We start from the raw sequence: 12,991 nt of genomic DNA on the forward strand, positions 1-12,991 counted from the left end.
CCAGGTTTTCTATAAACAGCAGCAAAAATTTTGCTAATGGCTCTTTCTGTTCCCAGGCAGACACTAAACAACCCCTGATCTTTTCCCACCCGTCCACTTGCTCAAGAAACAAGAACACACCGGCACAGAGCATAAAACATGGTGTAAAAGAGGTAGTGAGAGCTCACAGAGAGGAATTTAAGGACTTAGAAAGAGCTGAGAAAATCCTCCAAAGAGGAACACACTCAGAGAAAAACCAAAGCAATTGCTAAATATTTTGATTCTGTCATGCCCAAGGTGCTGAGCTCTGTCCTGGTGCCACAGCAGCGCTGAGTTGGACATGTTGAGCACTCGCTGCCTGCCCTGGGTGCTCAGCATCCCACAGCAGCTGCTTTCCAATCAGAAAGGGTCAGCATTCAGCTGGAGCAACTCTGACAAAAATCTGCTACACCATGCAGCCATTACTGGAGGCGCTGCACAACTGTGTGACCCAGCACAGCATGGCCTCAAGCACACCCAAGCATGAAGTCCTTCAGCACTGCTGAAAGCTGCTGAGTCCCAATATGCTTTTTTTCTGCATGGAAAAGCCCACAGGGAAGTTCAGCACACCCTCAGTGAAGGGAATTACTTTAGCCACAGTTATAACTGGTATTGTAAATGATATTCCTTTCCCACAATGTTAACACTTAACACTCATTCAGTGTTTGCCAATACAATGTCTTCCTATAAAGGGATTGATACAAGAATATATTCAGGTTTCTTAAAGTATGACAGCAGGTTTCTTCAAATTGAACAAAAAAGTAAAAAGTGGTAAAAAGACCCAGAACTATCTACAGTGAGATACAGCATAATGACCAGGACATATCATGTCTCTTTATTTTTCTTGAAAAGGTTTTAGACCAAAACACCAAACTTTGTAACATGCATGTGCAAATCAAGGTAGAGGAGGCTGGAAACAATATGAAATGAGGTGGATCTCAAACCAGATCTGTTAAAAGTACGTTAAGCTCAAAAGCCATGGCAGTTTCCACCAAACAAAATGTAGACAACCCCTGGTATAACTTTGCATCTGAAATATCAAGTGTGGCACCCAGACCTTCCTTATGAGACACAAGATCTCGTGTCAGTATAATCCTCAGTACAATGTTTGTGCTAGGAGGGGGGAAAAAGAAAGATGTAAGACACCCTGGTACTCCTGGAGCATGAACCCATGAAAGCAAATCTCATTAAGCACCACACTAAAATATCCTTTGCAGAAGGGGATGTATGTAATCAGCTAAAATGTACTTTTATGCATAGTAATGCACCCACATCTGCCCCATGCATATTTCATAAGAGTGAAGACATTTAAGGTTAAATGGAAAACTGCTGTGCTACAACTCTTTTTCTTGAGCACTAAATACATTAATTTTATAAACCAATCAGCAGGCTGGGTCCTTAAAAAGGGTGTGTTTATAATCTCTGATTAGCAAAACTGCTCTTAATGGCTTTTTGTACTACCAGGTATGCTACTCATAAAAATACCTACTTACAAGAGCAAATACAGATCTAAAGGATGGTTTGCAGTGCAAAACCTCTGAACATAGCATCTAACTGGGCCATAAGACTCAATTTTATGAGTTTTTTCAGTTCCTGAAGCAATGCAGTTAGCACTAGTTTCCATCCAATCCAAGCTTGGAGCACTCATTCATTCCTGTCTTAGGTGCAGGTAAAAACCTTTTTCATCCAGTATTGTAATTTTAATGACTTAAACTCCATGAAAGGAGGCAGTAAAACAGCTCATTCTGGCACTTGGTGATTTTGGTAACCCTAAAACCTTCCTCAGGGGCAGGACACAAACCTTCCAGAAACAAGAGTATGGCTACAAACTCATGCACGTAGGAACACCAGATTCTTCATTTCTTTCCACTCAAATCAAGGAACTCGTTCCTGCTCCTCCCAGCACTTTTCCAGTGATTTTCATGCTCATGTGCCTCCAAGCACAGGCAAGATGCCCCTTACCCTGACACTGGCACACCTCCATAGCCTTGTACCATCAGTGCACCCAGCTCTCCTGTACGATGGATCCACAAAGCACTGAAATCCTACTCTCTGCTCCACAGGGTAGAATGAACCCCAGTGAAAGGAGAGTGACATTTATGCATTATTAAGGAAAACGAAAAGCCACCTCTCCTGTATCAACTGTGCTTTGAAAACGCAAATACACTCGTAAGGATTTTAGTCAGCACTAATGGAGTTTGTTGATACCAGGGAATTCTGCAGAGTCTTGAACTTTTCTGAAGGACCTTTGCTTCCCCTTTTTAAAAATGCAAGGCACTAAAAATACGGTAAACCAAGCACAGCTTAGAAGACAAAGGAAAGTGCAAATATGGACGAAGCTTAGCAAATAACACAAGTCTAATGAGAAAAAAAAAATAAAAAGAAAAGGGAACTTATGTGAGTTCTTACTGTGGTAAGTGTCGAAAGTCTTCTGAATAGGATTCATATTTGTAGTTCACAACATGCCAGTGGGAACTGTAGTATTTACAAGCCTAAACAGAAGAAACACAAACAACAATAGAATTACTACAAGGGTTTTGACTCAAGAAGGCTAGAGAACCAATAAAGTTGAGGGCAGCACACATGCTAGAGAACATATTCTTCTCTTTCAGAACTGGGTGCTCAGTTCTTAAAGGAAAGCCAGAGTCATATGTTTCCATATTTTGAAGCACAATTTCCCTTTAAAATCAAATGCACTGAATCACACAAGATGGAGGAGGGAGCTGATAGCAATTTAACATGCTTCACTGATTCTCATCTGCTTTCTAGGAAGCATCATTAAATTATATAGTTACTGCCTCAAAAGACGTGATCTAGTTTAGGCCTGACTTCCTCCATGGACACTGATTACACATTTTTTGTTTGCATCCTGTTTCATTACCTAAGCCTTCAACTGTAAATACATTTGCCTTACTCTTTTTACCCTCCCTTGTTGCAGTACAAGTGTTCTAATTCTTATTCAGCCCTTCAGGATTGATCTTTAACCTCTTAATAATATTCAGGAATATATTAATAGGACCATAATTTTTCACCAGTCTCATCTTCCCTTCCACACTGAATTTGCTCAGTCACATCATCATTTAGTTTTCACTGTCTAAAAATTTTCTTGCTGGTTTTGCATTCACCTTTGAAAATTGTTCTTATTACATCAATCTCCCTTAAATAAGGAAGCCAAACCTGAGCTATACAGAAGGGCTTGTCTGTGCTGTCAGATAGACCAGAATATTTCTGCAATTTATTTGATGCAGAAATTTTATCAATGCAGTTAAAGACAACATGACATTTTGAAAGACAACAAGATGCATGAAGTATGTACAGTTATTGCTAAGGTGCACATCTACAAGAAAAATGACACTATGTCAGAATTTCCAGCAATGCTTCATACAGAATGTAAATTGCAAACTGATATTTGTACATTATGCTGAAGATTTCACCACAGTATTGTGTTATTTTCTCCCTGCACCCCACCTGCAAATTTGTGCCAGCCCACCTGAGATGGAAAGGAAAAAAGAGAGGGCTCAAGCCTAGAATCCAAAAGTAGAAGTTGCTGCCCAAGACCACAGGGAAAAGGAGGCACATCAGGAAGGAAAATGGTGGCGGATCTACAGTAGAGAAAGAAGCAGCAGGACTGAAAGGAATCTGAGGTGGGAACAGTAAAGAGAGTCTCACAGAAAGGCTTGAGACTCCAGGAGTCAAACAGAATGGAATAACAGATGGATCAATGGTGTATAAATACCAAAAACTGCAGGAAAGGTAGAAAGAAAGAGAATAAAATGACAATTATAAATTAGTATAAAAAGGTTGACTGCTTCATCTGGGAGTATTCCCTCTCTTCACTCCCAGTTTCTTCTGAAGTGCCCATGGGAGCACTTCTTTGCTTGCATAGGGCTCTCTGCCTCAGAGGGACAGAGAGGGGATTAGCAGGCTGCCAGAGCAAACCTGAGATGGGCAGTCTAGATTACTCAGCAGTGGCTTAACAGATCTCTTTTTCTAAATCTTCTGCAAAATAGGCAGAGTATGTAGCCATAAATTATTTTAGAAAGTAATTTTCTTTGTATTCAAAGTCTTCTGTGACATCTTTATTTGGTTTAGAGTGTGGAAAAGGTGGCAAGGAAGTGGATGCACATTTACAGGCATTTCTGTCCCAAGCAGTTAAGCACCACCAAAGGCAGTAAACACATTCCATGTGAATCCAGTATCTACCTTCTCACCTGATACAAGGCCTCATTATTTTACAGAATGCAGAATAAAGTGTGACCATTAGACAATATAATCACATATTCTCCAAGAATGAAGACAATATTACAGCATTATAACTGACTTTTTCTGCACTTGGCCAGGGTCAGGTTCAAAGCTACCCCTGAAAACCATTCCAGCATTGTTTGCACTTGGCCTCTGAAAGCAGAGATAATTAAAAAAAAAAACCAACAAAAACACTTCACACCAAACTTTCTTGTCACTCTTGTATTTGTGTTAAATGTGTATGACAGTTACCTAGGCTATAAGAATACTCTTACAAGAGTAACATATACTCTATTCTACCTAAGCCAAGGAGAAGCTCACAGGGCATTGTGAGGGTGAGCCCAGAACCTCCAATTCACACATCACTCCCCTTTTCCTTGGCAAATGCAAACCAAGTGAACCTTGTACAGAAAGGACCACTTTTCCCCTGTGGTACTTTCATTACTAAGTATTTTATTTAATAGATGCAATTAAAGCCCACAGAAAACTCTCAATGTCGGCTTTTATTGCAAACATTATAGGCTGGTGTGCTCTAAAAAGCAGTTGTGAATAACATATAAAGCAGGCCACAGTATTTTAGCTTGTAACTATAAAGGTTTATTGTGCTCCTCCAAGAAAAAGCTAATCAAAATAAAAAGCCAAGGGGACAAAGCAGCACATTCAAGTATCACTCAATAAATTCACAAAAGACAAGCCAACCCCGTGCAACAGCTACCACTGCTCCTGAACTAGCTTCTGTGGGGAAACTAGAGCTAACTTAAATAGTAACATCAAAAAAATATTTTCTCTTCAGAATATCCCAACTAAAAATTAAATACTTCTGCCAACTGTACTGACTTAGAATGCTTTTTTAAAATTGGAAATTATTACCGGAAATTAAGTTTTAGCAATGAGGAACAATACCTGCAAACCTGATTTGAGGAGCAAGTAAAACAGTTCTAGAGGCAGAGCTTTCATTAAGAGGCTAGAGCTGGATACTTCCTGGCAAAGAACAGAGGCACCAATGCAGGGGCTATTGAGCTCAAGTGAACTGTGGGGGAGGAAAAATATAGACGGAGAAATGGAAGTTTTGGGATGTGGGAGGCTTGGCACATGTTTGCATGAACTTTCTTCTGCTCTGTTAACCAGGCAGGCAGCACAGCCCATTCCCAGGGGCCCTATCAAACTAAGGTCTTTCCTTTTTGTTTTCTTTTTTTTTTTTTGCCCAGATGGCCTGATTTTTCCTTGCAGGGACAGACAATCCTGCAGACTTTTTCCACGTGTAACTTCTTATCTCTGGTTCTGGTGATGACAGCATGATGGCTACCACTGTGAAAAAGACGTTTGGGAAAGATTTACCCAGCAACAGACAGGAACCTTTTGGAGGGATAAAAAACCCCAAAAGAACCAACTAACCAACCCACAAAAAAAAACACGTACAAACAAAATGAAAAAACAAAAAAAAGAGGGAAGTGAAGGAAACAAAAAGGAAACAATTTCCCTGTCTATATCCCCTCTAAGACAGCACTAGTATGTGGCCCTCAGAAATAGAGATGCAACTAAAGTCATTAGTGGAACAAGTGGGCTCCTTGCAGAGGAACTCCATGCACAGAGAAGCCCTGTGCCCTGACGGATGCAGAGTGGCTGTTCCTGAGGTGGAACAGGGCAGGGCAAGTACACGCAGGAGCCCAGAACAGAAAGCCAAGGCGTTCCGGAGCGGGAAGCAGCCGCGGCGCTGCAGGGGAAGCTGCAGAGGTGGCTCCAGACGTGCACAGCCCTGCACACAGAGCCTCCCCTCTCCCCTCTGACCTCACTGCGACACCAAAGGAAGGAAGCGTGTGGGGATCTGGGGACGTGGAAGGTGCTGAGATCACCCCGGGTCAGAATCCAGCCCAGTGAGCGTTACCAGCGGCTGCTGCCAACCTGGGCCTTTGGTTTGGGGCTTTCAAAACTGTTCCCAAAATAACACTTCACACGTAAAATCCAGTGACTCAGACAAGTAACAAGCCAAAACATTGAAACACACTATTACTTTAATGTATCAAACATTTTAATAAGTATTTATCTTCTGTGCTATCAAAAGATGCACTATCCTTTAATGATCTATGTCCAGCCCTGACACTACAGCTTTTTCAAGCACTGAAAAAACTTAGATTTTGGAGATGGGGAAATTTACACTATGATGAACGACAACAAAACTTTCTGGGTGTCATTGTCAACAGGAGTTCCCACTTTAGTCTGATTTGGAAAGAGGTAAGAACAATGCAAATTAGCCTGCAAATCAAAAAGCCTCAGAAATCAACAAATGATGGCACACCATCATTTTTAGAAGTTATACAGGAGGCTGTGGCTTTTTTACATTGTGATTAATAAAACTCATGTTTCATAATTACTTTCAGATCCTCTAAAACCCAACCTGAAAATATCAAATAAAAACTCCCTCAGATGAGTAGCAAGGGCTTTGCAAGCTTACTACAAGTGACAACTCCCTCTCCTGTATTTAGAAAACCTCAACAGGAAAGTTCAGAGACACCCACATGAACACTGTATTATCACAGACAAAATTAACTACATCACTTACTGAACAAAATTGCAATAGTTCTACACTATTATTTCATTTTGATTTGTTTTCCCACCCAGGAAGATCACACCTCCTGCCCCTGTAAAGCTCCTACACCTCTCCTCATTTACGGGCCAGCCCCTCTGCAAACATGTTTCTCAAAAACTTATCCACATAGCACCTTTTTTTTTTTTTTTGGAAGGATCATCTGTCTTGAACTCATTTTTTAAAGGAGAGTTGAAAACTAATATTTATTTACTTTCTGCATTTTTTTTACATATACCTAGAACTTTATTCCTATAGATACACACACACAAACAGCATATATTTGTGTGCCCATGCCTGCATTCTACCTGAAAATACTGACTTGATGCAAACCAATATGAGATTAAATACATAATAATTAGGAAGTTTAAGTTTCTCAAACTAAATGTAACTTTGAATAGCAAAGTGCAGTATCCCCTTATATTTACAAATGAAATGTGGGGAAAATCCCAAGAATTCCCATTTGATCTTCATATGCAGGATACAGACTTAGAAAAGGTGATATTAGGAATGTTTTTATTATAGATAAGGAAGATATTAATTTTTTTTCTAGTAAAGTGAATGTTTCTTTTGGCCAAAATTATGGACCATGAGGACAATGCTGACTGGCATTAATGCAGCAGATGTGCAGCAAACTCTGTGAGGAATGAAAAAAATCAGAATTTGGAAGGAAGCAGCATGATAAAGGAAGTTAGGAATATTTAAAACAACAAACCACTGAAGACAATTTTATTCTGGCTTTAGAAGTTTCTGGAAACTTCTTTCCTGGAACCTGACTTAGTTCCTCAGGCTGGTCCTGCCTAAGAAGAGCTAAAGTGGAAAATATCCACAAGGAAAAGATCCTAATACAACTACAGGTATAGGAATGTCTGATGTTGTCAGACATCTTATTTAAAGTCAATTCTTCTGCCTCATCCATTGCAATAACATTTCAATATCATCAATAGGGAAAGTTTTGAGTTCCTGAGGAATCCAAAACTGAATAGACAACCAGAGGCAGAAACATTCTGCTATGGGTGGACAACATCAAATGCCATCGATACTGAAAGCTTTCCTCAGCAACATCAGCCTCATCTGTCTCCATCTGTCTTGTCAGCTCTTTTGGATCCATAAACTGATACTGCCCAGGCAATTGATCCTCCTGGAGTACTGTGAGTACTGCTTATGGTTACTTGAAGAAGAGAAATCTGATCAAATCCTCACAGTATCTTTGTATGGATTTTGGTAATGGCTGGGGAAAAAGCCCTCATCCTTGAAGGGCTACAGCAATGAAAGGGCTAGAGGTGGAGGAAAAGCTTTCCTATGTCACCAGTGGGAAACACAGCTGGGAAGAAACAGACAGGATGTTAAGGCATTATCACAGACTTCTGACAACTCTTTTCAAATCACCTTGTCTTGTAGACAAGACCATCTGAACGCCACAAAGCACCCAGAAGAATGAGACATGAGATCATGGATCTGAGGTCTTAAACAGTTTCAGCACCACATCCTCACAGTGCACCATATGGAGGCAATTAGCTCCAAGAGCAGATCCTTCTGTTACAGCTCACCAACTTGCTCCATGTCTTTGTCTCAACTTGCTGAAGTACTGAGACGGTGAGCAGAGACAGCTGATACCAAAACGGCTTCAGCATATGGAGCTGGACATTCCCCAGAGTCTCACCAGGAATTAGGCGTTTGATCCTGGGTTGCCACAAGTCCAGGAGACCAACAGTCAGTCAAGTGTGCACAAGGTGGACACCTTCACTGCTCAGATTGTGTTATATTTGAAGAAAGTCTCCTTCAGTGAGCAAAGAGTTGGCTTTTTCACAGTTCCAAGACAGAAATGAAGGCCACCAACTCCACTCCTGTACATCTATCCCAAAGTACTGAATATTTGCCAGGAACACAACAGGCTGCAGCTTGGGCAGTAACATCTCTGCAATTGCTGCCCTGGACTACCATCACAGATCTTCACAGAACCCCATGCTCAGTTTTGCCCTAATTTTGGACAGGAAACCACCCTCTTCATAGAGTTTAATTTATTGTGTATATATATACCATTTTTGGCTTTGTGGCAAATTGGAATGTATGCATTACTACTTTAAACAGGGTCTTTACCCTGCCACTCTTCCATGCACAGGCTTAGCCCTGTATTACTGTTTTTTCCACTGTTTTGCTCCCCTCTCCCCCTCCCCTTGGCTCACTGGTACTGCAGAGAAAGCTAATAGATGCACTCAATATGTGCTTTACCAGGTTGCCATTAGCATCCCCTTGGCGTGCTCTGCTGTAACAATTCCCAGGCACTGTGCACCATGTTCCATTTTTAGACCCACCACTTTCTCTGCACAGCCATGAGCACAGTGCTGGCCTTGCAACTTGTGGAACCTTAAAAGAAAAAGCAGACCCTGAAGTGCTGAAAGGGCAGTGAGGCTTCTGGGAAGGTAGATAACTCCACAAGCTATGTTATCTTTTAACACTGCTGCCAGATTAACAAAGATGGCCAAGTAGGCAAACTGAGCCAGCAGTAAATTATTATTGCTCTTTTTAGACCTGCTGAAAAGAAACAGGGCCAGCCTGTAAAGTGTCACATTGCATACAATTCAACAGCTACATTTTTGCCTAATTTTTGACTTAATGATTTCTAATCCCTGTGCTTGTCTGTGGCCGACTTTCCCTCCACAGTTTCCTCTTGCAATTATAGTACATATGAAATACCTTTTCAGACCAGAAATGAGGTGTGAAAAATCCCAATCTGTGAAAAAAAGGCTGAGAACCATCACATTATGGGCTAATCATAAGTGCTTGGAATTTAACTCCTTCTCAAAGCTGGCTGAAAATTTGGTTTCATAAACCTGCTTTTTAAATGCAAATGGTGAGCTATATTGCACATCTATAATGAACGATGGGAATGTTCTGGGGACCATCTAAAGCAAATTCCTTCGAACAGTGCAACCAGCTCCTCTAAAGTCCTTCAAAATGACAAAACCAGTGACAACACAAAATATTCCTGAGGTAGCAGGATGAGAAATCTTCTCCTACAATCTGAGATCAGGTATGGAAACAATACAACCATGGGGAGTTTTTAAAGATAGAGCAATTTTTGACTTCTGGTGGGCTTCTAACTTTAAAGGAAGAACTTGTTGCTATTTCGGTAAAGTGAAACAGACTCTAAATACTGACAGTAAATATAAATCCCTATGCACCCTTCACAGTGCACCTACTCCAGACATGTACACCTCCAAATGAGATACATACCTTGTATTAACACCTAAGAGTCTAAATCAGTGCCAATTGGCTACCTATTTTTGGAAAGGTGTCAATATTTTCACAGGGCAAAGCACATGCAGATCACCGATCATTAGCAGTGATGTAAAAATACCAACATCAATATCAGTGGACTAGTGGTGACAGGGAATGCAGCTGCAAAACAGTAAAATGACAGGCTAATTCAGTGCATTTACATTTTTTCTAGATACAAACAACTCTCAATAGGCAGCTGCAGACATGCTGTTAACCCTCCCCCTTCCCACTGGCCTTCAAAATTCAAACCTGATTAAAATCACCTAAAGCATATTAAAAGAAAAAAGATGTTCATTATAAACATAGCAAACCTCCTCCAAACTCTTGGTTTCATTTAAAATTAGATACTCACCTCTCTAACAAATAAATTTTCTGCTTTTTGTTCTGCATCTTCAGGTACAGAAGGATACAGTGTCCTGATTTCCAGTGAAATTGTGTCTATCTGAAAATAAACAAAAAAATATGCAATTTAGTCAAAGCCAAACAGAAGAGCAGTTTTGTCTTAGGAAGAGGTTAAGAACCTTGTTATCATGGCTTGCATTTTTCAGTTTGTGGTGCAGCCAACACACATGCATACCAACAATTGCAACCCAGCTCCTGCCCACACACACTATTCAATACTATCAGCTAAGGCATTAATTATGAGCAAGAACAGTGTTCAAGTAGATTTCTGGGAATAAAACTGTTCCAAGCAAAGTTCCTTCAGTCTCTGAGGTTTCTGATAAAAAAAAAGTCACGTCTTCCTTACATCCTCTCCCAGACACACATGCCAAATCCAACAGTGATACTTGCTTCCTCCACTTCCCTTCTCCACCTCATGCCTTTTTGGCGAGGAATGTGGAGACAGAACTAAAAGCTTTGACTCTTTTGAAAGGAGAAGAGGAGCAGAGTCGCCCCAGGAAGCTGCAAAAGGAGTGCCACAGGTCAGCTCAATGGCTGGCAAGCAAGGAGATCCAGGCAGCATTTCCTTGAAGGGACATTCCCACCTGTGGGCACAGGCAGCAGGACAGGGCTGACAAGGGACTCCTGGCACTGCCTGCAGCCTCCTCCAGCCTCCAAAAATTAAGCCCTTTTTCTGAAAGCAGCTGCTGGCTGAGCTGTCTTGTCAGGCTCCAGAGCAGGAAACCACAGAGAGAAGTGGATATCCTGAAGTTCTCACAAGGAGCCAAGCTTCTCTTGGCTCCCAGCAAGCCAGCAAGAGGCCAGGGCCACCAGCAGTGCCTGTGTGACCAGGGCACTGTGCTGGGGTCGGCCAAGGCAGCCGCTTCACAAAAGGTTCACAAGAGGAAGCTTTGGTGTATTTCCAATCAACCTACAGATCTGTCCCACTCATTTTTTGTGCCATAAGAGGAGAAAACAACCAAAATCAATGCCCAGCAGCCAGGATTATACTCTCAGTTACAATGGAGTAACTCTGTCATCCAAGATAGCAACGGACTGAAGCCCAGACAAATCTGGCCACCCAAACACATTTTCTCTTCCATTACAGAAAGACCCAAGATTTCCAGAGGAAAGCCTGGGGCATGCAACTTGCCTAATATGAAGAATTGCCACATACTAATTTCATGAAGCAGCTTGCAGTACCTACTGCATCCCTGGAGGCTCTCCTCCATATCCTCACCCTCAGACTAATAGGTGAGGTTTTCTCTCCATTAACTGAAGCACCCAAACTCTACACAACAAGTGCCTGGATATTACTGACTGCATTTTTCCTTAGAGTTTACATGAACCACTCTGATTTCCCTCCATCACTTTCCACATGAGTAGTTATGAAAAAAAAGCACATATCACTCAGGCAGAAACATCATGGGATTCCCCAAACTTCTGCTTCATCTGGAGAGTTCAGGATACAATATGATTAAACCATGGCTCTCACAAAAAGTGATGGGGGCCCCATAGACACCAGAAAGGGAAAAAAATCCCATTGTTCTGACAAACTGAGCACAGTTTTCTGCAAGTGGGTTCCTGGGCTCTACCCCGCTGTGTTACCAATGCCTGCATGAAGTGATTTACACAATCATTGAGTCTATGAGTAAAAGAGACAGAAGATAGAGAAGTATGAATTTTCAGACCATGCTTAGTAATAGATGTCTGAATTCTTGGTTGCTTAGGGACTTCCCAGCAGTCTCTGAAATCTACCTTATTATTCCTCTTACTTCACACATACGTGACATTTAAAGCAGTGAAGTTTTTAAGCAGTCATGACAAGACACAACCCCTGAGCACAGCTGGAAATCCTGGGGTGCCCCTGTGGCCCACAATAAGGAGCTTTTCCCAGAGCTGGGCCCTGCAGCCACAAAACACCATCCTCCCAGCACACACAGTGCTGCTGAAGAGCCACTGCTCTCCCCAGACTCAGGTAGAGTGGGAGGCCACAGAAGAGATGTAATGCACCCTGCACCTCACACTGACCTTTTAAGATGGTGAATAAGCTTCAGAGAGCCCTGTTCTGCTTGCCCACAGCAAAACTTGCCTGCTCCATGCATTGCACAGAAAGTAGTTTTAAGTAGCTTTTTTTTATAGGTAAGACATAGAGCAATACAAACCTGAGAAATTAGGTAACACTAGGCTTATTGGTTTGTAGACTGACAAAGAGCATCATAGGTTTATTTACAAAGTTTTGGGACATGGAAAATGTTGCATACTGTTATATTTAAACTTGTGTTAAAAACTACAAAGCACTTCCCTTCTGAGAATTGGTTATGTTTAACCACTTAGCTGCAAAAGGCTGGCCACAAAGGCTCTTCCTGTTCATAGTTGATTATTTTCAAAGTTAAACGCACTTAAAGGCTGATCAGGCATGGCATTATTCACCAAAACTGCTTTATTCAGAAAAGAACTAGATTTCAACAACAGAATATATGC

The 12,991-nt window shown here is 41.4% G+C and overlaps 1 protein-coding gene across 12 annotated transcripts in view; it reads right to left on the bottom strand.

Moving 5' to 3' along the window:
• The window catches only part of DOCK10 (dedicator of cytokinesis 10), a 144,253-nt gene that overhangs the window by 69,788 nt on the left and 61,474 nt on the right, over positions 1-12,991 (bottom strand). For all 12 annotated transcript variants that reach the window (XM_072933220.1, XM_072933222.1, XM_072933221.1 and 9 more), the window contains exons 3-4: positions 10,479-10,568; positions 2,428-2,510 (exon numbers count right to left, since the gene is read on the bottom strand). In XM_072933220.1, the coding sequence (XP_072789321.1) occupies positions 2,428-2,510; positions 10,479-10,568 (173 nt within the window). The remainder of the gene's footprint in view (positions 1-2,427; positions 2,511-10,478; positions 10,569-12,991) is intronic.

Source organism: Taeniopygia guttata, chromosome 9 (assembly GCF_048771995.1).
Source record: "Taeniopygia guttata chromosome 9, bTaeGut7.mat, whole genome shotgun sequence".
Lineage (NCBI taxonomy): Eukaryota > Metazoa > Chordata > Aves > Passeriformes > Estrildidae > Taeniopygia > Taeniopygia guttata.